At 49.3% G+C, this 22729-nt stretch overlaps 10 protein-coding genes across 10 annotated transcripts; 4 read left to right on the top strand and 6 right to left on the bottom strand.

Moving 5' to 3' along the window:
• ASPVEDRAFT_746905 (cytochrome c oxidase VIIc family protein) lies at positions 1-811 on the bottom strand. Its single transcript, XM_040816269.1, has 4 exons — positions 663-811; positions 432-609; positions 325-357; positions 1-261 (listed from the first exon to the last, which is right to left on the bottom strand). Exons 2-4 carry the CDS (start codon positions 607-609, stop codon positions 236-238), a joined length of 237 nt encoding a protein of 78 aa, XP_040669448.1. The 5' UTR covers positions 663-811; the 3' UTR covers positions 1-235.
• Positions 812-975: 164 nt separating this feature from the next.
• Positions 976-4425, top strand: ASPVEDRAFT_134824 (ATP-dependent RNA helicase MTR4; the record flags this gene model as incomplete). The annotated part of the gene is made up of 5 exons (XM_040807170.1): positions 976-1804; positions 1857-2918; positions 2972-3567; positions 3618-4183; positions 4245-4425. The coding sequence occupies 5 exons, from the start codon at positions 976-978 to the stop codon at positions 4423-4425; spliced, it is 3234 nt and encodes a 1077-aa protein (XP_040669447.1).
• Positions 4426-5065: 640 nt separating this feature from the next.
• On the top strand, positions 5066-6102 carry ASPVEDRAFT_85121 (cut8/STS1 family protein; the record flags this gene model as incomplete). The annotated part of the gene is made up of 2 exons (XM_040817649.1): positions 5066-5141; positions 5237-6102. The coding sequence occupies 2 exons, from the start codon at positions 5066-5068 to the stop codon at positions 6100-6102; spliced, it is 942 nt and encodes a 313-aa protein (XP_040669446.1).
• Positions 6103-7008: 906 nt separating this feature from the next.
• ASPVEDRAFT_85120 (DUF3984 domain-containing protein) lies at positions 7009-8351 on the bottom strand (the record flags this gene model as incomplete). The annotated part of the gene is made up of 2 exons (XM_040817648.1): positions 7009-8292; positions 8346-8351. 2 exons carry the CDS (start codon positions 8349-8351, stop codon positions 7009-7011), a joined length of 1290 nt encoding a protein of 429 aa, XP_040669445.1.
• A 454-nt stretch (positions 8352-8805) lies between these two features.
• argB (ornithine carbamoyltransferase) lies at positions 8806-9885 on the bottom strand (the record flags this gene model as incomplete). Its single annotated transcript, XM_040807069.1, has 1 exon — positions 8806-9885. The coding sequence occupies one exon, from the start codon at positions 9883-9885 to the stop codon at positions 8806-8808; it is 1080 nt and encodes a 359-aa protein (XP_040669444.1).
• Positions 9886-10304: 419 nt separating this feature from the next.
• Positions 10305-13538, top strand: ASPVEDRAFT_85118 (uncharacterized protein; the record flags this gene model as incomplete). Its single annotated transcript, XM_040817647.1, has 5 exons — positions 10305-11424; positions 11476-12432; positions 12480-12800; positions 12860-13017; positions 13197-13538. The coding sequence occupies 5 exons, from the start codon at positions 10305-10307 to the stop codon at positions 13536-13538; spliced, it is 2898 nt and encodes a 965-aa protein (XP_040669443.1).
• ASPVEDRAFT_195396 (acetolactate synthase regulatory subunit) lies at positions 13410-15055 on the bottom strand. Its single transcript, XM_040809186.1, has 2 exons — positions 14144-15055; positions 13410-14076 (listed from the first exon to the last, which is right to left on the bottom strand). The coding sequence occupies exons 1-2, from the start codon at positions 14947-14949 to the stop codon at positions 13899-13901; spliced, it is 984 nt and encodes a 327-aa protein (XP_040669442.1). The 5' UTR covers positions 14950-15055; the 3' UTR covers positions 13410-13898.
• Positions 15056-15191: 136 nt separating this feature from the next.
• On the top strand, positions 15192-17455 carry ASPVEDRAFT_171203 (KH domain-containing protein). Its single transcript, XM_040808703.1, has 8 exons — positions 15192-15695; positions 15763-15842; positions 15906-16058; positions 16205-16226; positions 16300-16352; positions 16413-16577; positions 16627-16835; positions 16887-17455. Exons 1-8 carry the CDS (start codon positions 15500-15502, stop codon positions 17398-17400), a joined length of 1392 nt encoding a protein of 463 aa, XP_040669441.1. The 5' UTR covers positions 15192-15499; the 3' UTR covers positions 17401-17455.
• Positions 17456-17907: 452 nt separating this feature from the next.
• ASPVEDRAFT_746978 (putative RecQ family helicase RecQ) lies at positions 17908-19838 on the bottom strand. Its single transcript, XM_040816272.1, has 4 exons — positions 19707-19838; positions 19531-19649; positions 19440-19474; positions 17908-19354 (listed from the first exon to the last, which is right to left on the bottom strand). Exons 1-4 carry the CDS (start codon positions 19784-19786, stop codon positions 17915-17917), a joined length of 1674 nt encoding a protein of 557 aa, XP_040669440.1. The 5' UTR covers positions 19787-19838; the 3' UTR covers positions 17908-17914.
• A 121-nt stretch (positions 19839-19959) lies between these two features.
• On the bottom strand, positions 19960-22726 carry ASPVEDRAFT_43170 (pentatricopeptide repeat protein). Its single transcript, XM_040812760.1, has one exon. The coding sequence runs from the start codon at positions 22552-22554 to the stop codon at positions 20107-20109; it is 2448 nt and encodes an 815-aa protein (XP_040669439.1). The 5' UTR covers positions 22555-22726; the 3' UTR covers positions 19960-20106.
• Between the last annotated feature and the right edge of the window lie 3 nt (positions 22727-22729).

The following is a 22729-nucleotide window of genomic DNA, read 5'->3' as shown; positions in this document are numbered from 1 at the left end:
TTCGCAGACAAAAAATCGGCCAATGACTTCATCCATATACTAATAATGTTTCTGTGCACTACGGCTCTGGGGAACTCCCAAACACAATTACATCCACTGCTAATATAGAAAACAGCACAGAAAAGTTTCTGGTTCAAAGCTGAATGAATTCTCTAGATTTATACAAGATATACGAGTTGCCCAACTCAACACTTTTCCACCATTGCCAGATACCCAGTAACGCGCGGGAGCGGATTTAACGGGCCTTGTAGGTTTGCCAGACTAGAAAGAGAGAGAATGTCAGGTAATGGATCAAGAGGGTTCTGAGGGTAAATGGGAACATACCAGCAATGGCGAAGGGCGTGCCGAAGCCAGTGACTGTAGGTAGATAAGGAGTCAGCGATATCAACAACCAATCCGACGACCACCACCACCAATTAGGGTATACTAACTCATGAAAGCCCAGTATCTGAAGAAGAAGTATTTGGTGAGAGGGTTGAAGGGGATGTTGGAGCGAGGACCCTCAGCGTAGTGGTAAGGACTGCCGAGCTGGGTGCGGGTGGTCGAAAAGCCGCGGCGGGCAACGAACGAGGTGGCCATTCTGGCCCGGAGAGCGGTAGCAGCGTTCATCTTCAGTTGTATCAGTGCAATTGATCGCAAAATCGTTCACAGAGCAAGTTTACCTTGAATGAAGCAAGGGCGCGATGAGATGATCGAGGCAGAGGTACTTGATCGTGCCATACGGGAAGAGTAGGACGAGATGGAACCAGCCGGCCGCGAATTAATCACGTGATTGGTGGTTTCACAATGGAAGGTTTCTCCGGGTTTTATCCGGCGGTCAACCCATTTGATCCCAGTTACGGCGCCTTCCCTAAACGGGACAATGAAATTTCTTGGTCAGACAAATCGGTGGGTAACAAAGAACAAGAATTCAATCATCGAGGCCGCTCGAGCTGTTCTACGCTCTGTAACTCGAACCTCATCATCTGCTCGACAATGGATGAGCTGTTTGATGTCTTCGAGGACCAGCCCCAGGCGGCCAAGCCCTCAGAATCTGTTCCCCGACGACCGAAGAAAGAAAAGAGCAAAAAGCGCCAGGTAAATGGCGATGTGAAGGGAAATGTTGACAATGCGGAACCGAAGGAAAGCGCAACCACCGCCGATGCCGACGATCAGGATGTCGAGGAAGAGAAAGCTTCAGGCTCGGATAACAACAATCAACCCGATGCGAAACGATTGCGACTAGAAGAGGAGCCGGAACCCGTAGTTGCAGATTTGTTTGAAACGGCGCAAGAGCGAGAGATCGCAGGTTCCGCGGGGCTTCAAGCTGAGAAAGACGCCGGTTCTGTGGTATTGTCTCATCAGGTCCGGCATCAAGTCGCCATTCCCCCAAAATACCCATACGTGCCTATTTCTCAACACAAAGCCCCCGAGAACCCCGCGAGAGTGTGGCCATTCACTCTCGATCCATTCCAGCAGGTCGCTGTCTCATCAATTGAAAGAGGGGAAAGTGTGCTGGTTTCGGCTCATACCAGTGCGGGTAAGACAGTGGTTGCGGAATATGCTATTGCGCAGAGTTTGAAGAACAATCAAAGGGTCATTTACACAAGTCCGATCAAAGCTCTGAGTAACCAAAAGTATCGAGAATTTGCTGCAGACTTTGGCGACGTTGGTCTAATGACCGGAGATGTGACTATCAACCCTACCGCTACTTGCTTGGTCATGACGACGGAAATTCTACGATCCATGTTGTACCGTGGTTCTGAGATCATGCGTGAAGTCGCCTGGGTGGTCTTTGACGAAATCCATTACATGCGAGATGCCAGTAAGTGAATTGGACCCCGTGTGTTTTTCCATCTCACTAACTGCTAGTACAGCGCGAGGTGTTGTCTGGGAGGAAACGATCATTTTACTCCCCGATAAGGTCCGATACGTGTTTTTGTCTGCGACGATACCCAACGCCATGCAGTTTGCAGAGTGGATTGTCAAAATGCATAACCAGCCCTGCCACGTTGTATATACCGACTTTAGGCCTACACCACTACAACACTATTTTTTCCCCGCTGGTTCTGAAGGAATGCATCTGATTGTTGATGAAAAGGGTGTCTTTCGGGAGGAGAACTTCCAAAAGGCCATGAGCTCCATCGCAGACAAGAAGGGAGACGACCCGTCGGACGCGCTCGCCAAACGGAAAGGAAAGGGCAAAGATAAGAAGCTAAACAAAGGCGGGGATCAGGATAAAGATGGCATCTATAAAATCGTCAAGATGATTATGCTCAAGAGCCTAAATCCGGTGATCGTCTTCAGCTTCAGCAAGCGTGAATGCGAGTTCTATGCTCTGAAAATGAAGAGCTTGGCGTTCAACGACGACTCTGAGAAAGAGATGGTCTCCAAGGTTTTCAACAGCGCGATTGAAATGCTGTCAGAAGAGGACAGAAACTTGCCTCAAATTCAAAACATCCTGCCCCTTCTTCGCAGAGGTATCGGCGTCCATCATTCTGGGCTTCTTCCCATTCTCAAAGAAACCATCGAAATCCTGTTTCAAGAGGGACTTATCAAGGTCCTTTTTGCCACCGAAACATTCTCTATCGGTCTCAACATGCCCGCTAAAACTGTCGTCTTCACAAGCGTCCGAAAGTTTGACGGTTTCAGCCAGCGGTGGGTCACTCCATCTGAATTTGTGCAGATGTCAGGCCGTGCCGGTCGAAGAGGACTTGACGACCGTGGTATTGTGATCATGATGATAGGCGAGGAAATGGACCCTGCTGTGGCCAAGGAAATTGTTCGTGGAGAGCAGGACCGTTTGAATTCCGCGTTCCATTTAGGATACAATATGATCCTTAATCTAATGCGTGTGGAGGGTATCTCACCAGAGTTCATGTTGGAAAGGTGTTTCTATCAGTTCCAGAATACTGCTGGGCTAGCAGGTCTCGAAAAGGGTATGCGTTTCTGTGGCCTAATATATACAAGAACCGTACTGACAAGAAGACAGAACTTACTGAACTAGAGGAAAAGAGGGCAAGTATGAGTATTTCAGACGAAGGGACAATTCGTGAATATTACGATATTCGAACTCAGGTTGACCAGTTCAATGACGACGTACGGGCGGTCATCAGTCATCCTACGTATTCCATAGCCTATCTCCAGCCTGGGCGGCTGGTCCACGTCAAGTACAAAGAGTTTGATTTCGGCTGGGGGATTGTTGTAAGCAACAAGAAACGCAAACCCCCGAAAAACTCCACGCAGGAATTTAGCGATCATGAGGCCTGGGTTGTTGATGTTCTTTTGAAAGTTGCCGATGGATCATCTGTTGGCACCCAGACCTTCGAAGATCTGCCGCAGGGTGTGTGCCCTCCAAAGGAAGGCGAAAAACACCACACCGCAGTTGTTCCGCTCCTTCTCAACTGCATTCAAGCCATCTCACATGTGCGGATCTTCCCGCCAAAAGACCTACAGACTGCTAGTGCGCGGGACTCTGTGGGAAAAAAAGTGGATGAAGTTAAGCGGCGGTTCCCTGATGGTATTGCTGTTCTCGACCCGATCGAAGATATGGGAATCAAAGATGATGAATTCAAGAAAACATTAAGGGTACGGTACTATGGCCACAAAGACTGAGAACACTACTAACCCAGCCCTAGAAAATTGAGGTTCTCGAGTCTCGTTTGATCTCGAATCCATTGCACAACTCCCCGCGATTGGAAGAGTTGTATAATCAATATTCAGAAAAGGTGGATTTGGGAAATAAGATCAAAGGGATCAAGAAGAAGATATCCGAAGGCATGGCAATACAGCAGCTAGATGAGCTGAAATGCCGAAAACGAGTTCTTCGCCGCTTCGGGTTTATCAACGAGGCCGAAGTCGTGCAGCTGAAAGCACGTGTGGCATGTGAAATCAGCACCGGCGACGAGTTGATGCTCAGTGAGCTTCTTTTCAACGGCTTCTTTAATAAGCTCACCCCGGAGCAAGCAGCGGCCGTATTGAGCGTGTTCGTATTTGAAGAGAAAACAAAGGAGACACCAGCGCTGTCGAAGGATGAACTTTCGAAACCCCTCAAAGAGATCCAAGCGCAAGCACGGATCGTCGCCAAAGTCGCACAGGAGTCGAAACTAGCAATCAGCGAAGAAGATTACGTTCAGAGCTTCCACTGGGAACTCATGGAAGTTATTTACGAATGGGCTAACGGAAAATCATTTGCTGATATCTGGTGAGTCGCTAATCTCAGTACTAAAATGACAAACAACGACTGACTCTTTTTCCCCTTCTAGCGGTATGACCGATGTTTACGAAGGCAGTTTAATCCGTGTCTTCCGCCGGTTAGAAGAGTGTCTGCGACAAATGGCTCAGGCAGCCAAGGTTATGGGCAGCGAGGAGCTTGAAAGTAAATTTGAGACAGCGTTGACAAAGGTTCGCAGGGACATTGTCGCCGCTCAGTCCCTGTATCTGTAGAGAACTAGCGTGAGACTCCGAGATCCACGCATGTCATGGGTGACCTGCGAGGTGCAATCTTGGATGTCTTGGTAGTTGCATTTCCCTGGCGTCAGGCTAAAAAGGTTTCAGCCATTCATTGTTGTATGTATCATCGTGATATTATCCCAGGATCTGACCACTGAGAGAATGTGGCAAATGCTGGGATGGGTTGGAAGGGTGAAAAACCATAATAATAAATTCCACAATATTGTTGAATAATATAGTTAATAAATTCGAGTAAAGCTCATCGCTCCGAGTCCGGTGATGGAAAAAGAGTGACGACGAAAGTGAAAGCTGCGTTCTGGGTCCTCGTTGCCTCCTGCAACCCGCACTGGCTGCTCTCCCTCTGCCCACCGCTTCTCTTTCTTCACTCTTCTTTCCCCACCAATCCATTCCAACTCTCTTCCATCCTCATCTCTTTGCCCTTCAGCTGCATCTTTTTTCTGTCCTTCCCTTCCTTGCAGCTTGCCTCCTCACCATCCCCCTTTCTTCCGCCCTCCTCGTGCCCATCCATAGCTTTTCCCCCTCTGCCTACTTTCTCCGCCTGCTCCCCTGTCACCCGGGCACCAAGGTCCGACTTCTCTACCCTTCCTTGGCCGCCCAACTGTTTGCGGCCATCATGAACAGCTTGGTGGCTACACCACCTGTGCCGCGTCACTTTTATGAACATTCTCGCTTCTCCCCATCTCGACCAAGTATGTCTATCACACCATCCCTGGGGTTTTTTCATTTTTTTTTTTTTTTTTGCTCGGCTTTATTGTGAGCTTTCGTATCTAACCAAGCACTCCAGTGTCTACTCCGAGTCACACTCCCACCAACCGCAAGCGGAAAGCAGATGATGACAACAATGATTATGATAGCCGGATGTCAGCGTCGCCTACAAACTCCCCAGCCTTCACTCCGAGATCCTTGCCCTCGTCTCGACAACTGAAACGTGCTCGACCAAATATCGGTGGAAGACCGCTCTCGCTTCCCCGTTTGCTGGAGACCCTAGACGCCGATGCCCTCCGTGGTGTCCTCCGGACCATGTGCAATCGTCATCCCAATCTAGCTGATGAAGTGGTCCAAACTGCTCCTCGTCCAAATGTTGCATCCGCACTTCACGTTCTTCGAAATTATCAATCTGCTCTTCAATCATCATTCCCCCTGGGTGGCAGCCCCGAATCCGATTACGCCTATAATCGAGTCCGTCAACCTTTAGGGCAGCTTCTCGAAGCTTTGGGCGACTTTACTCCACACTTTTTACCCCCAAATGAAACACAACCTTCGATATCTTTGAGCTATTTGGACGATGCCACAGAAATCATACATTCTTTGCCGCGGTGGAGCTCACCTCAGAACAACGTAGAGCGGGACTCTGCTTATGATGAAATTTGCAAGGCATGGATCCTAGTGATCCGAGAGGCCGCCAAACGTGGAGGTGGGATCCAATTGCAATATGGAGGCTGGGATCAGAAGCTAGCGAAGCATAACCAGAATTCCGGCGGCAGACTGCAGGCGGCCGTCAACGACCTCGCATCCAGCTTAGGGTGGATGCACGGACCGGAATCACAAGGCTTCGGGAATCAAGGGGGCAACGAGTTTGGTTCCATTCGAGAACAACTTCTGTCCGGCACATATGGGCTTGGAACTCCAGTCAAAGTTGGGCCATGGTAAACCTCCATTACGTGACCGAAATTACGTTTCACTTCCGCAACAATACCAACGGCTATTTTAGCTCACCGAGTCTCAATTCACATACTCGGCCGTGCATGTCCACCCACGATACGATCACGACACAAACTGCATGAACTAGAGAATAAGGTTCATCTTGGCGTTAACTGTGCAACCAGAGTTCTCGTTACTATCTTTTTTGCCTCGTTTCATTTCTCTTTCCATGGTTTATTATTGTGTCATTATTCCGGGTCACAACCCTTTTTATTTATCTTTTTCTACTGTTATTTAGATGGCGGAGTCATTTATCCTGGGCCTACTTGAGCTACGCATATTATATGGGTCGGTACCATCGGCATATTTGTGCATTTTCACTCTTTCATTTTCTTTGGTTTTTTTTTTTTTTTTCTCTCTTTTTTTGCTTCGTTCCTGATGTGAATGCCCCTTCTTGTATACCCCAAATTATTATTCAGTCCCGGCGATTCGTGCCTTTTTGCTGCCCTATGCAAATTCCATCGGTTGGGCCCAAGGGACCCACATTAGCAGGCAGATCTTCAAATGTAACCCTGGGTCAGAATATCCAGTGTCAATCAAATACAGAAGACGCTCTCTCCATCATCAGGCAAACTGCTGATGATGCTAGAGTTTTTCGATAACAGATATCAGTCAACACGAAATCTTTAACGTCAATAGAATCAAATAATGTTGTTCCTTTAATGCATGTATATTATTATGGTCACCATTGACCTTAACTGTAACCATGAAACGCCATCTCAACGGTTCCTTATAGCAACGAAGGCTCGTAGTCAGGCTCTCAAATATGCTAGTAGATTCCTAGCCGATATTGCGCCTGCAGAAAAGGGAAGAGAATGGACTATAATTGAGTGTCCCTGTGTAAATCCAGAATGCTTATGCAGATACCAATGCTTGCTTAATAGCACGGAATAGCCATCCTGCATCTTCCCAGCCGCCACGGTTCCCAGCTCTTTCTGTCGGGACTATTTCAGAGATGGTATCTGATGCTAGGCTCTTGACCTCATCGTCATTATCAGACGACTCTGCCGCTGTGTGATCATTTTCATTCAGTTCTGCGGCTGTCGCTGGTGGTGGGTTTGTTATCGGGTCCGTGGTGGACGAGAGCGGCCAGTCATCGACACCGAATAACGTCCATTCTACCATCCGGTCTATCCAACTTCCTAGACCAAAGCCGCGTTCGCGAGTTAACCGTTGAAGCTCTCGTTCGTCAATTTCTTCTTCCTCCTCGTCGTTTTCAGAGTCCCATGAGTCATATGATAATGTAGAATCGTAGTCGCGCGCAGCCTGTTGTTGGATTGTATCTCGCATTTCCGCCCGGACTTGCTCGTCTATGAAATCCGGGAGAGATATAGAGGATCGGCCCTCATTGTTGGTGGTATGAGATGGAGTGCGCGGCGCTGAGAACGCCTGTCCGCTACTGCGTTTCGAGGGGGGTGAGGGCATCGTCATTTCAAGCCCCGTCATAGCAAGGTCAGGTCTGCTGTTCCGTCGACTGACGGCACGGGACCGTGAAGAGGCAGCTGCAGGCGTAGACCGGCCGGATCTCGCCGATCGAGCCATGCCCTTTCGCAACGCCTGAGAAATAGCATCAGCCTCGTACTTCCCGCTCTCCGAAACTAAACTGGTCGAGCTCTCGCGTTTCACAAGCCAGCTCTGGCCCTTTTCCTCGCGGGCTGAGGACGCCAGTGCAACTCCAGCACGGAGCATCCACTCGGGGTCTCTCATGTCGGAGGACTGGTGCCGGTGGGCTGCCGGGCGCTTGGTTCTGCTGGTGACACTGGCGCTTCCACTTCCGGTGCTTCTGGAGTGGTGGTGAAGGGGCTGGTTTGCCACCCGCTCTTGGATGTTGGTGTCGCTTAGATGGATAGGCGTTGAACTTTTGCTTCTGGTATGGTGGCGTACGCGTGAAGCACTTCGAGATGGGGCATGAGAAAGAACACCAGGTGTACCCGGGACTGAGAAGCTAGATAGATAGGAGGTTCTAGTTGGGGTGTCGAGAGCTTCATTTCGTGGGGAAAAGTAGTCCTGTGGATGTTGATCCGTATCATTGTCGCCGTCTATAGGGTAGTGCGGGGTTAAAGGAGCGAGAGAAACTTGATTCAAAGATGGGTAAGAACGGCGTGACCGGGAGCCTGGTTGAGTTGGAGATGCGGAAGACTGTCCAGTGTTAGTCAGTGGTTGAATTGGTCGCGGGCGAGGGAGCTACGTACATCCATTTCGAACTGGTCAAATGGAGAAGGCACTTGGGGATAATTTGCAAGAGTTGTGGAGTTTGGAGGGAAGGAAAGAAGATGGGACGATGCAGTTGAGGGTTGTTAAGGTTAAGCAAGGCCAGGGCCTGGATCATCCGGGAAATGTCGTCTCCGCATTTGTAGTTGACATGTGACGGTCAACTTTCCCCAAGATCTTCCCCAGTATTTGGATCGTGTTGCTAGTGGAATTGAACGGAATAACTCAGCGAATTATATAATTTAACAATTAAAGGCAATTATTGACAGAGATGGTTGTGGGGGTGCATTCACCCCAATTAAGGATAGTGGATGTAGGTATATATAATATGGCTTCAAAGTGGTGTGATCTCATCGCTTAGACTCATTGACTGATAACGCTAGACCTTATAATAGTACTATTTTTATGCCAAGTAAACGCCCTAGGAACTACCAGACTCACTCATGCAATCTTTCCCTTATTGACAATAAACCCCTCCAAAGCAGAAATCGCAGCCCAGAGCCGGTTCTCAGCTTCCGGGAAGACGAGCGACCGGTGGCTGTAGAAGACTTCGTCACTAACCTCTTCTGGGTGTCGTGGAAGACAGTGCATAAACTTCCAACCCTCCTTTGCACCTCCTCGCTTGGCAAGATCAGCCGTGATCTGGAAACCGGCAAATTCTCTCAAACGCTTGACCTTCTCCTCTTCTTGACCCATCGAAACCCACGTGTCTGTTACAAGAATATTCGCATTCTTGACAGCCTCTTCGGGAACATTAGTCTGCAGAAGCTTGCCTGGGTTTGAAACGCCCTTTCCAGCCTCCGTGATGAGTTCCAGCATATCTGACGGGATTTCATAACCCTTAGGGGTCGCAACGGCAATGTCAACCCCCATTTTAGTAGCGGCAATGGCCATATCGAACAAGACGTTGTTGGCATCGCCCACCCAGGCAATTTTCAGACCTTCTAGTCCTAGACTTGAAAGGTGATGTGCTTTAGGAGTAAAGGTTTCGTAGATGGTCTGGAAGTCGGCAACAGCCTGGAGAGGGTGGAAAGAGTCACACAATGCATTAATGATTGGCACGGATGAATGCTTTGCTAGATCCGCAACCTCTGCATGCTGACCAACACGGGCGACAATTCCAGACACCATGGACGAGATAACGACGGAAGTATCGTACAGAGACTCGTTCACTCCCAATTGGATATCATCCTTACCCAAAAACATCGGATGGCCTCCCATCTGCACCACAGCACCTTCTGTTGATACCCTAGTCCGGGTGCTTCGTTTGCTGAATATCATAGCCACCGTCTTTCCTGTCAAGGAGCCGAGCAAATTCTGGGGAATTGACCCAGATTTGATGGATCGTTTGTGTGAAGAGGCATTGCGAACAAGGGCAGCAAACTCAGTGGGAGAGAGGTCGGCGATGGAGAGGAAATGGCGGGGAGCGAACGGGGAAGTTGGAGGAGTCGTTTGCGATGAGTATTGTCGTACGGCCTGTCGCAAGCTCTGGTTCTTCAATGCAGACCGGAGCGAGGCCATTGGTAAGGCGTGAGGCATGGTGAGAGCGTACCGAGGAATTAGGAAGAGAAAAGAAAGAGGCAGCTTCGCAGGATCCAGAGAGAAGAAAACGAATGATGGGGATGACTCAAAATTCCGCCCTATTGGTGAGATTGAATAAGGTTAGCGCGACCTCAGTTCCGCCCGCCGATCACCGCAATGGGTCGGGCTGGCTGAGCTGAGGTATCATTGATACCTCGCATTGAGCTACTGACGCTCTTCGCCATCGTCTTAACACCTGTCTTCCATCATCTTTGCTTGCGTATTATATCGTCTTCAATGCTTCATGTATCTTTCCTTTGAATGAGGCTTCCAGCTTGATCGTTTCTGGCCGTCTGATCAGCCTTAGCGTTCTCTCTCTCCACTTTGTCCCCCACTCCATTCCCTAGATAGCCTTCACAATGGCGGACGAGGCAAGTAGTCCTCTTCTGGGCGAGGTCCATGAGGAATCGCATCATCGGGCATCATCCATAATGCGGAAACATCATTCATTTGGAATATCCTCTGAATCAACAACGCGCCACGACGAATCGCGTCATCAGACATCATCCATTGGGCAACAACAGCGGTCGTTCGAGCTATCCTCTGAATCAACACCGCTCTACGAAGAATCGTATCATCAGACGCCATCCATTGGGCAACGAAATCGGTTATTCGAGATATCCTCTCAATCAATACCACTCCACGAAGAATCGTATCATCAGACATCATCCATTGGGCAACAACAGCGGTCGTTCGAGCTATCCTCTGAATCAACACCGCTCTACGAAGAATCGCATCATCAGACATCATCCATTGGGCAACAGCATCAGTCATTCGAGATATCTTCTGAATCAACACCGCTGCTTCACCGTCGTGATGAAGCCAATCTCTCTACGTATGGTGGTACAGAGCCACCGCGAGCTTTATATCCAGCCTCAGAAACTCTCTCCCCAGATGACAATCCAAAAAAGTTACGGCGCAAATTTGGATGGACAGTCTTTTGCGGCCTCCTTGCTGTTGGTGCTATTGTCGTCATCCTTGTGCTGGCTTTCATTGTTCCAGAAGTGGTTAATCAGTACACGAAGACTGCCGTCGTATTTAAACCGAAAAATCTATCGATTGAGTCCGCAACAGATGATGGAGTGAGAGCCAGGGTACAAGGGGATGTCTTTCTTGATGCTGAACGCATAGAAAGCGGATCGGTAAGAAACGTTGGTCGATTTGTCACCTGGGTTGGAAGAGAGGTCGAAACCAGTCAGTTCAACGTCAGTGCCTACTTGCCGGAATACGGAAATACTCTGGTTGGGACTGCATCCCTGCCCCCCATAAAACTTAATATCCGAAATGGTCATGTGAACCACCTCGATTTCGAAGCCGACCTCGTTGCTGGCAACATCGAGGGCTTACACTCCATCGCCGCTGACTGGCTAGACGGAAAGCTAGAACGGCTATTACTACAGGGAAATGCAAGCCTACATCTCAAGTCAGGTTTTCTGAGCCTGGGACAGCAGACCATAACTGATTCAATCGTATTTGAAGGTATGTTTCCTATCTGACGTACATTTCTCTCGCATTTAACCCCGTATCTAGGAGATGACTTTCCGTCTGTACCGGAATTTGACATCACTGAGTTCAACGTACACGACGTAGATTCACCTGATGGCGAAGGAGCAATGGCAGTCAATGCTTCTGTTTTAGCTCTGACGGACTCCCCGTTTTCTCTGCGCATTCCACCACTTGGTTTCAAAGTCCTCGTTGCCAACTGCTCGCCCCGCGACCCTTATATTCCGACCGCGGATGTCGTAACTAAGGAGATTGCAGTCACTCCGGGCCACAGTACTGTGATCGATGTTTCTGGCGTTATTAGGGGTCTCTCTGATGAACTAACGACGAACTGTCCCGGTGAAAAGAGGTCCCCTCTCGATTCTCTTCTCACAAGTTATATACATGGCTCTCAAACCATCATTTACGTCCGCGGCGCAGATGTGCCATCCTTGGGCACCCCCAAATGGATGACCGATATCCTCAAGACGTTAACCGTGCCGTTTCCCTTTACGGGACACAATTTGGATAACCTTGTGAAGAACTTTACCATGTCTAATGTTCACTTCTCACTGCCGAACCCCATGGCAGAACCGGATACTCCCGAGTCTCTCCCTACAGTATCCGCTTTGGTAAATGTATTGATTGCGGTACCAAGGCAACTGGAGTTTTATTTAAATGTTCCTCGAGTACGAGCAAAAGCGGACGTCTACTATCACGAAAATAAACTAGGCGTTCTCAACCTGAAAGAGTGGCAGCCCGCCAATTCGACTCTAATCTCGGATGTCGATAATTCCACCGTTTTGCAAGTGAGATTTGCCATGGATAACGCCCCTCTCGAGGTGACCGACGAAGATGTATTGGCCGACGTTCTATCAAGCCTGATATTTGAAGGAATACCAGTAAAACTTTCGGTTTCTGCAAGTGTCGATGCGGAGATAGCGACAGGTCTTGGGCAAGTTGCCGTTCGTGGAATTCCGGCCGACGGCAAATTCGCTGTTAAACGTAAGTCCTATCATATTTTACATGACCTTTTACTTATCCTCGTTTAGCACTATATGGAGGGTTGCTTCCGGGCGATTGGAGACCACAGGTAGAAAACCTCGAGCTTGGCGCTACAACTGAGTCATCGATACTTGTAAACACAATGGTCAACTTTACGAATCCTACTCAGTACTCAGCCTCGGTACCTTTCATCGACTTGCTCCTCGTATATAACTCCACCAAAGTTGCTCATCTAACGGCGAGAGACGTCACCATTGTACCGGGTACAAATACTGGCGTGAATGTGGATCTCCAATGGAGTCCACTTGATCTGGGCGGACCCTCAGCTGTACTTGCTGGTCAAGATTTACTTTCACGCTTTGTCTCAGGTAAGTTACATCGGCTTGGAAATAACCTATAAACACCGTTTAATTGAGTCGCGTTTTAGGCTTCAATACCTCGGTGATGATGACAACGCACAAAGGAACTATTCCAGCATTACCGAAACTTGGACAAGCCCTATCTAGGCTAGGGCTTGAAGTGCAGGTGCCTAAATTAACACCCGGCCGCAATGATGGCCACAAGGGCTTCATACAAGATGCTACGGTATTATCTACCTTTTTGGATATTGTCTCTCAAGCCTGAACATATCATTTGATGTCATACATATACATATACATATATTGAGCACCGTCGTGTGTCTGCAGTATATATCTCAGCTTTCCGTTCGAGACGCATCCTCTTTGTAAAACAAAAAAGAAGAACTAACTTCCGAGTGCTCTTAGCTGCATCTCTGGTCTTCAACCGCTGAGTTCGCCTTATACTCGCCCTTAAACCATACAACACTGGAAGTCACGTCGATAGAAGCACAAGCCTTCTACGAGCACGACAAGGAGGTCGGCAAAATCAACTATTACCAACCTTTTTCAATACCACCGGGCCTGTCTCATTCACCGCGACTACCGGTTGAATTGAATATGGAAAGTATCGGCTACGATGCTGTCAAGAGAGCTGTTGGTGGTTCACTTGACCTAGATACTATAGCAAAGGTTGGCGTTCGGATTGGGAATTATAACGAGACTATACATTACCGTGGCAAGGGGATCAAGGCGAAAGTTACGCTGTGATTCAATTATTTTAAAGACAAGCGTTGGAGAACATTCAATTGGAGGCGTTTATTTGGTAACAACTGCCAATAAATAGGGGTTAAATCTTTCTTCGAACCGTTTTCCCTGGATATGAATGTTGCGGTAACCATTGCACACATGATGGCCTAAGACAAATCCACTCTTTATGTTCAGCCAATGATTCAGTGACTGATTGTAATTATTCGCAACAAGGTGATTACTAGCATCTTAAGGTAGGTAGAGATATACAACCGGGTGAGAGATCCAAAATTGGACCGAGGTGGGAAATGCACGATATTACAGGAATGGATTGCAAGAAGAAACAAGCCTCGCTTTTAAATTGCAATAATGCGCATTATCTTAACCAGGAGGAAGGGTGCTAGCGTCGACAACGTCCGCGGCATCCTTTTCCATCTCGTCGTTGGCCTCGAAAAGAGGAGACCGGGGCAGAGCCATGAGGCCGGTTCGAGTGGACTCGAGGATACCGAAGGGCGAAATGAGCTTCATGAAGGAGTCAATACGGTTGGGCTTAGCGGAACTATCGCAAATCAGTTAGTATGGGATCGAGTATTTCCATGCAGGAAAAAGGAGACAGGAAAACTAACAGTTCAACAATGCAGTTGTTAGTGCTGATATCCAACACCTTGCCGCCGAATTGGTGGGTCAATCGTGTAATCGCATCCAGGTGCTCATGTTTGTGTCGGAGGGCCTGGCTGCTAGGAAGGTTACGGGGGTGGTATTCCTCGGCCTGGGAGGTCTTGCCATCGTTGCTCTTCTTGTGTCCGTCCATGGAGTCGACGGGGGTGGTAATTTCGCGGTGATGCTGAAGTAACTCCTCGAAGAACTCGGGACCCAAGATGCTGACCTTGGCCAGGAGTAGTTCACGCTGCACGAGCGCAGAATCCGTGTAATCAAGGACAGCCCAGACGGGGACGAGGTCATCTAGCTGGCGACGAGCCTGTTCAACAACACCATCCTGGCCCTGCAGCACGATAGTCATGCGAGACAAGTCCTCCACCTCAGTGTTACATACAACGAGACTGTCAATGTTGAATCCACGAGCAGCCAGAATTCCAGCGACACGGGAGAGCACACCGGGCTCGTTCTGTACCAGGCAGTTCAGAATATGACGCTTGGGTGGGTTGGTCGGTCGAGAAGGAGTCTCATAGAGAATTGACGAGACAGCCGTAGGTGCGTCCCATTGCGGAGAAATATCCGCTACAGGGAGCGTGAGAGGGGAACGTCGGTGCAGAGCCTTGTAGGCCAATGCGGAAGTTGAGCTGGACGAAGCCCTGGAAGTGCAGAAGGTTGATCGGGGAAGAGAGGTCGCCAATCGAGAAGTGCGGCTAGCCGCCGAAAGGAAAGGCATTGATGCCGTCTTTGACAGCATCTGAGGGCGCCGGAAAGCCATGATCTCCCCGGATTGGAAGAGACAGGCAAGTGAATCACAGGGCAGTCGGTTTGGAGCGAGGGTTTGCAGTCATTGACATTTCATTTTATCTTGGGTCCAGTCACGGGTCCGACCTCGGGGTGCTGACTCATTCTCCGGAGTGCGACTGGCTCTCCGCCTGCGACTGCCGAAAGGGAACCTTGTTGAAGCCTCTCCCGCTAGCCTGTCTGGGACTAGTTTATACTATATAGGCATGTGACCAGGCCTTCAGGAGCTTTCTTTGCGTGTTTCTTTTGCTTTTATTGCATCGTCCGCGTTGGTCTCAGTCGGGGATATCTGATCTTTACTTGAGTTGAGGTATAGTCCGCCTTGTCTCCAGAGCTTCATTGGTTCCTATTGTCTCAAAGAACCCCGGTTCCAGCCCTCTCTTCCACTAGCCTACTACGATCGCCTCCGACTCCACCGCCAAACTAAACTTCTTGCAAAATACGTACTGGTCTCCAGCCTGTCGAGACATCCCGCTCACCTTCGACTTAATTCGACCCCGAAACTCGAATATTAGATAGCAGCCATGGCTGACGAAGAGCGCCGTCCTAAACGTTCTCGTTTCGACCAAACCACCCCGGAACCTCGGCGCCAGTCGCGGTTCGACCGTCGTTCTCGATCCCCTTCGCGACAGGCGGAGGCCACTCGAACCCGAAGCCCACTCAGTCGCGAACCCCGGAGTCCCGGTGCAAGCAATAAAGCGGACCCTGTCGCCGCAGCCGGTATGGTTTGGGCTTGCATTGCCTTTGGAAAATGTATACTAGGACACAACTGACTCTGGAGGAATAGCTGCTGCCGCCGCCAAAATCAACGCCCAGTTGCAAGCTAAGAAGGGAATTCAACATGTCGATGTCCCTCCAATTCGTGCCGTTAGTTAGCCCTGCTGTGAGCCATTTAATAATTGCGCATATGCTTACCTTGTTTGATCATAGACATCCAGCCCATCCCAACCAGCTACTCCATCCGGCGGTGATGCGAAGTTGAACGCAGAGATCTACGTTGCGGACGGTGATTATATCAGGGACGTAGAGATCAACGATTTGCGCAATCGGTATACACTGACAAAAGGATCCACACAAAAGATGGTAATTACTCCTGTTGCATCCACTGATCTTCCAGGCTTCTCCTCCCCCTCCTCCTATCTGCTGTGATTGTGAAGAAGCTTACCCAGTCCATGCATAGCATTTATCCCCTCGTTTGCATCTGCTGACCTCAATTGCGTGATATCTAGATTAAAGATGAAACTGGCGCCGGTACGCGTTCTTTCCATGCTAAATGCTTATCAACTCTGTACTCAAGAAGGAAGCTTATCAATGAATTTTCAAGATGTCACCACCCGAGGAAACTATTATCCCGACAAGAGCATGGCCACTGCAGCGGTATGGGTTTCTTGTTATCTCTATATAGTGCTATCCGAGCTAACAACTTCCTGTCTATAGAACCCTCCGTTGTACCTTCACATCACGAGTACATCCAAAGATGGCCTTGAAAAGGCCGTCGAACTGATTGATGACCTCATGAAGAAGGAGTTGCCTAACTTAGTGGATGAACGACGGTTCCGCCGCCGGGAACCGGAACAGGTTGAGCGAGATGAATTTGGTCGTGTATGTGCCACCACCACAAGGCGCTATCATTGTTACTGACCGTTTATAGCGTAAATGGCCGGAAGAGAAAATCCCCGTTGCTCTGGAACCAATCCCTGGGTTCAACCTTCGTGCGCAAGTAGTTGGACAGGGTGGTGCTTACGTGAAGCACATCCAGCAGAAAACACGATGCAAGGTCCAAATCAAAGGCCGTGGATCTGGTTTCATGGAACCTAGCACCGGCCGGGAAAGTGACGATGCGATGTACTTGCATGTGGCGTATGTGTACCCTCCCCTGTCAGTTGAAATAAGACACTGATCATATTATAGGGGCCCCGATCCGAACGAAGTTCAAAACGCAAAGGAGCTATGCGAGGACTTACTGGCCAATGTTCGGGAACAGTACCAGCGATTCAAGGAGAACCCACCCCAGCATAATTACGGCGGCTACGGGCAGCGCGGGGAGCGTCACAACAATTACGGTGGTGGCTATGGCGGTGGTTACGGGGCCCAGAGCCAGCAGTCGCCTCCTGCGTCGGCTAGCCCATCGGCGCAAGGAACTCCAGGAACGACAAATGCTTCCGACTACAGTGCGCAGTATGCTCAATACTATGGAGCTGATCCGTACGCAGCATATGGTGGTTACCAGAACTACGTTGCCTACTACCAGTATTACCAGCAAGCTGCACAGCAGCAGCAGCAGCAGCAGCAACAACAGTCTCAGAGCCCTGCTCCTCCACCTCCCCCAGCATCTGAGGCTCCTCCCCCACCACCGGGATCAGGGTCCCCCCCACCGCCCCCTCCCGGTGGCAGCTACAGTGCTGTACGTATTTCTCTGATGTAGTATACAACTACTTGCTAACAAGCCCCTGTATAGGTCCCGCCGCCACCAGGGCTCTAATTATCATTATCCAACGAAGCCCGCTTGGATATGAAAAAAATACACGCAGTTGAACACTTTAATGAGCTTCGTATCGCTTCGTCTTACCTTGCCAGTCTGTATCTATAATGCTAACGAGCCCACCGGATATATCCCACCTGGTCTGTGACCTGGAAAAAAGAAAGAAAAAAGAGTTATATCGGGCGATAACTATAGTCTTGAAAAAATGTTTTTGTCCTAAAATAAATCCATCCAGGTCCATACCATCTTTTGGTGAGGATCACCTCTCTTCGAAATACTGTCATAAGGTATCTCTTCTCATAGAGTTAAATTCGATAGCCCTAGCCGGCTTTCATGACGCTCCCAGGGCGGGAAGTTTTTCTAGCGAAGTGATATACAATGCAAATAATAAACACAATGAAGCGAACATCTTAGTGACCACCGTTTACTCACAATCGCAATGAGCGCTGCGTATGAGTTAGGGGAACATCCGGTCCAGCGGAAATATCCCCTCAAGAAGGCTAACATAATCAACTAGACCCTCCTCCGGCGCCATTTTTGCCTTGCGCTCTGCTAGTGCCTTTGGGCCTTCCTTGCAGAAATCACAAGCATAATCACAAGTTGAAAACGACCTTTGTGTTGAAGCCTCTTCACCAGCGGCGTGATTGCCATGGTTGCCAGATGTAATATTATCAGAGTTGCCTGGAACTTGGGAAGCCATCTTTTCTAATTCTGAATCCCCAAAGAATTCCCCAATCAATTTATGTCTGCACCGGGTCGTAGTCTCGCAATAATTGACTACTTTCTCGAAGCTTTGTTTGCGGGCGTATAAGTTTCGTAGAAGGGAAAGTTTGTTTCCCTTGTTCAGCCCTGCGTTCCGGCCGCCTGCGCGATTGTTTACATTCTGAATGTCCCGGCGGAGACGCTCGAGAATTCGCTCTCGCTCTTGAGGGTTATAGTAAACCATTGAAGTTGCGGCTCGGCCATCGCGTCCGGCACGGCCGGATTCTTGGACGAAACTCTCAAATGTTCGAGGGGGACTCCAGTGGACGACGAAGCGGACCTCGGGGTTGTCGATGCCCATTCCAAAAGCGGTGGTTGCGACGATGATGTAAAACGCTAAAGGCTTTGGTCTAGGCTCATTAGGGTCACCGTTTGCTTGCTGTTGCTGCTGCTTTTGAGGCGCTATCCATTCGTTTTGGACTTTGGTTCTTTCGGCTGCGGCGAGTCCAGCATGATACGCAACTGCACGGATACAGTCATCGGATTCCCCTAGCGCTTCTGCCAGCTTTTCAGCGGCCATTCGGGTGGAAACGTAGACTATGCCTGACATTGGGGGTAGTCTAGACGCTGCATCAGCGCCCAATCGAGCCTCGCGCCGGCCTTGGATGGAGCGAAGCCATGAGACAAGATCGTAAACTTGGAAAAGCTCGGGCTCTGTGGGATCCGGTGCGAATTCTTCCATGAACCGGATTTCGTAATGGATGTTGGGTCGCGCCGAAGGTGTACTGAAGATTTTCATTCGAGTCGGATCTAGCCCGAGTATGTTGATGATGTCCGTCCGGACCTGTGGGGTGGCAGTTGCTGTTAAAGCACTGATTGGCACTGACGGGTCCGTTAGAGAACTCCTGAACCAAGCAAGGTCCTTATATGCTGGGCGGAAGTCATGTCCCCATTCGCTTATGCAGTGAGCTTCGTCGATGGCAATGCGAACCAACTCCCGTTGTCTGTGAATAGTTCGAAGGGTTCGCCGGAACGTGTCCGTCTGGCAAAGTTCCGGTGTTACATAGAGAATCCGAATCCTTGGGTGTCCAGAGAGCAGGTCATCCAGGATTACCCGTCTTTCTACATGTGAGATTGTGGAGTTGATAGTGGCCACCGGAACACCTAACGCCTGAAGTGCGTTTACTTGATCGGTCTGGAAGTGTGTCAGGCTCGCCCCAACAACAAAACCGTATGATAAGAGACCAAATATAAGCGAAGCCACCATAGTTCAAACTCACCATCAATGATAGAAGAGGAGATACAACGACAGTTACTATGAAGCGGATTTAGTTGAGAACTAGTACGGCCGTTCTGTCAGGGGAGACTAACCTCCATGGGTGGTCATGGCAGGTAGTTGAAAACACAGGCTCTTCCCAAATGAAGTAGACGCTTGAAGAAAGACATCATGGCCTTCAACGGCGGCCGTGACCACCTCTCGTTGAAGGGGACTATTACTTGGTTAGATCTCGCCGAATCAACACACATACGGAATCTATGTGGCTTACCGGAATGACTTCTTTCGGAACACCCGGTGTAGATAGAAGTCCAAGTCCACATTTCGACGGCGTAAACCGTTGTTGAACATCACTGCAGCATTTTAAATGCTATACGAGAGGAATCCGGAGAGTCCTGGAGAGAGTTGCTGAATTGATTTGTGGAGGACGCGTCGCGGCAGGCGAAATGCGCGATATCACGTGAGCCCGATTGACTGCTGGTTCTTGAAGCTCGAAAGGGCTTCGACTACGGTGATGGGTGTTCTTTGTGTTTAATGCTCAAATCTATTATTATCGCTAAAATACAAGACCATACAGGAGGTAATATAAGCCTGTATGCACAAGGAGTTGCTCCAATGCTCATATAGAAGTCACTCGAAGGTATGAGTTTATAATATACATAGAACGAACGCTATTTCGTCCCGAATTCAATGCGACGGTTGGTTCTGTTCAGTTGTCTTTCCAGCTCTTCCTTGACAGCTAAAACATCCAGGCCCTTGCGCTTGTCGGGTTGCCAGATGCTCTCCATGCGAAGCCAAACTTCCATGACATCTTCAGGTCCACAACAGGAGCCAAATGCGCGCAGAATGATCTTGATCATTCGGCGGCCTAAGAATACGCCATTCTCGAGCCGATACTCCAGAGGTTCTAGGCTGTCTTCTTCAGCCGGGAGGGGTTGTATCGGGTGGCTTTCGGGGATGTTGACGTCGTTATAGAGATCTGGTGTATCCCTGCAACCAATATCTATGACGCCATCGTCTACACTCCGCTGACGTTCAATGTGTTCTCCGAATTCATGCAAATTGTCTTGCAGTTTTATGGCGGCAGAGGGTAATGGTGTGTATAGCGGGCTTGGCCTATTTGTCGAGACCAATGGTGCCGTAGGGCCACCCCCCAGTGGGTTCTCCCAAATGAAGGACGGGGGTAAAGCGAACGACTGGCCGTGGACTCTAGTCTTGGACTCATAAAGCGCCCGAAGATATGCTTTCCACACCATTCGCAGCTTTTCCGCTGTCCACCCCTTTTTGTGTCGACCATGACGAGCAAACCCATCAAAAAGCAGCAAATAGATCATCCCGCGAGGAGGTACAGGATAAACATTTTCCATATCACTGAGAACGGAATTGAACGCATCCAAACTCCCTGATTTGTGTGCGTGATGCGTTAGCAGTATATGAAACGTTCTCGTATCAGGCGCTGCTAGAAGGGCTTCTTGAAGAGCACGATGGTGGGTTGGAAACCTGGCTTTCAAGGACGATGACAGTTGTAGAACACGGCCTAGCTTCTTAGCTGATTTGCGGTAGGAAATGAGTTCTGACGTGAGATGCTGGCTTGCAAGAAGTGTGTGCGGTCGAGTTTGTAGCATTTTCTGGTAGATCTGCTCTGCAGACTCCTCTTCACCAGCTCTGAGAAAGGAAGCCATAAGACAGTTCATCACCGCAGTATCAACAATTTCCCCACTTCCCACAAACTCATCAAAAGCCTGCCAAATGCCATCAACGTCCCCCACTAATCCGTAATAGAATATCTTGGCGACTTTTCCCGCACGACCAAATTGGATGTTTCGTCTATCCATCTCCGCTATCAAACGATCGGCGATAGTGTATTGGCCCGCTTTAATAGCTATGTCAAATAGGATCGTGAAAACCACATCATCTGACGAGATTTTCGCTATATGCTCCATTTGGTTCCAGATACCGATTGCCCGGACCAGATCGTCTTTAGTTACCTTTGCCGAGGATCGACCTGCAAGGTAAATAGCAGACGTCCAAAGTGACCGGGATATCGGAAGACCTGAAGCTAACATATCTTCCACCAGGGCCAGATAACGTCGCGCATCAACCCAACGGTGGTCTCGGGGTTTAGCGAACCTGCGCAAAAGAGCACCGCGAGAGCGCTTTGAAAGATGTTTGACACCCGGGGATGGAAGCTCCCTATAAAGCGTAAAAATATAATGATTGGCCTTGCTCTTATCCAAAATATTTTCTTCCAGCTTTCGGACTGAACTGAGTTCAACAGAGCTTTTCGTATTGTCGAGCTGAGGTGAAAATGATTCGAACGCGGCAACAGCATCAGCTGCTTCTTTCCAGGACCCTCCCAATAATTCCCGATATATCTCCGATGTATGCTGATACAATAGTTTCGCGGAGCTCTTGTGGTCGTTCCCGTTGTCCAATATGGAAGGGAGACCTTGCTTGTACTCTGCCTCATGTTTTATGTCGCAACTCGGAACGCGTTTTCGATCATCATGGGTGATCGCGTCGCGAAGTAATCTATCTCGATGTGCGTCTCTGCGCTGCGACGGCCGTCGATCTTTTTTAAGGCAATCCGCATAATCCAATCTCATATAATCAACGTGTTTCCTGTGCGAAGGTCGGTGTGCTGATGTCTGGCTTATTCGATGGTCATCAGGATCGTAGAACACCTGTGGTTGTGCGACACTGGAGTTAAACATTCGTTGAGTCCTTGGCCGATACACTCCTATATTCCCAATTCGACCCAAAGAGCCTGGCGGACTTCCAGCCGGAAGCCGCCTCGTGCTTCTTCCCACACCTTCGCCCCCCAGATCCCTTGTGATGCCCTTTGAAGCTTTAGAAGATACTGTGCTTAAACGTCTGCTTCGAGGGGAGTGCTTGTGGCAGCAGCCAGCCATCACTAGAGAGCGGACGAATATGTCCGCTATTGACGTGGCGGCTGGGCGAGCACGTCGTATGGAACCGATTCGTCGGACAGGAGCATTGGGAAGGAAGAATGCCGGAGTACGCATATGTCTAGTATCGAAGAATGGGCCTGTGATTGATCCTTGCGAGGGAAGATATCGCAGGTCTGGAGGGCTCTGGGACTTATTGAACTGAGGCATGAGATGGCAGACATTGTGGTATCGATTCAGCCATGCATAACCAGGATAAGCCTAAAGAGACCTTTAAAATTGAGTGGAGAGGAGAAAGAGAACCAAAACGGCGAGTTCTGACGCGAGAGAACAGAGTAGAAGGCGGGATTCCGCGGGTACAATTGAAGTTGCTCTGTCTCTGTCG

This window comes from Aspergillus versicolor (assembly GCF_001890125.1).
Source record: "Aspergillus versicolor CBS 583.65 unplaced genomic scaffold ASPVEscaffold_6, whole genome shotgun sequence".
Lineage (NCBI taxonomy): Eukaryota > Fungi > Ascomycota > Eurotiomycetes > Eurotiales > Aspergillaceae > Aspergillus > Aspergillus versicolor.
The sequence above is the reverse complement of the archived record's forward strand: the minus strand, read 5'-3'. Positions and strand labels throughout refer to the sequence as shown.

Bases quoted from the DNA above. Each gene is read 5' to 3' on its own strand.
- ASPVEDRAFT_171203 (XM_040808703.1), top strand. From the start codon at position 15,500: ATGGCTGACGAAGAGCGCCGTCCTAAACGTTCTCGTTTCGACCAAACC. The intron at 16,059-16,204 runs GTAATTACTCCT...CGTGATATCTAG, and splicing joins AAGGATCCACACAAAAGATG to ATTAAAGATGAAACTGGCGC. The intron at 16,353-16,412 runs GTATGGGTTTCT...TCCTGTCTATAG, and splicing joins AGAGCATGGCCACTGCAGCG to AACCCTCCGTTGTACCTTCA.
- ASPVEDRAFT_195396 (XM_040809186.1), bottom strand. From the start codon at position 14,949: ATGGCTTTCCGGCGCCCTCAGATGCTGTCAAAGACGGCATCAATGCCT. The intron at 14,077-14,143 runs GTTAGTTTTCCT...GATTTGCGATAG, and splicing joins AACAACTGCATTGTTGAACT to TTCCGCTAAGCCCAACCGTA.
- ASPVEDRAFT_746905 (XM_040816269.1), bottom strand. From the start codon at position 609: ATGAACGCTGCTACCGCTCTCCGGGCCAGAATGGCCACCTCGTTCGTT. The intron at 358-431 runs GTTAGTATACCC...ATCTACCTACAG, and splicing joins CAGATACTGGGCTTTCATGA to TCACTGGCTTCGGCACGCCC. The intron at 262-324 runs GTATGTTCCCAT...CTCTCTTTCTAG, and splicing joins CACGCCCTTCGCCATTGCTG to TCTGGCAAACCTACAAGGCC.
- ASPVEDRAFT_746978 (XM_040816272.1), bottom strand. From the start codon at position 19,786: ATGTTCAACAACGGTTTACGCCGTCGAAATGTGGACTTGGACTTCTAT. The intron at 19,475-19,530 runs GTTAGTCTCCCC...TCCGCTTCATAG, and splicing joins TGCCATGACCACCCATGGAG to TAACTGTCGTTGTATCTCCT. The intron at 19,355-19,439 runs GTGAGTTTGAAC...ACACACTTCCAG, and splicing joins CTCCTCTTCTATCATTGATG to ACCGATCAAGTAAACGCACT.
- ASPVEDRAFT_43170 (XM_040812760.1), bottom strand. From the start codon at position 22,554: ATGCCTCAGTTCAATAAGTCCCAGAGCCCTCCAGACCTGCGATATCTT.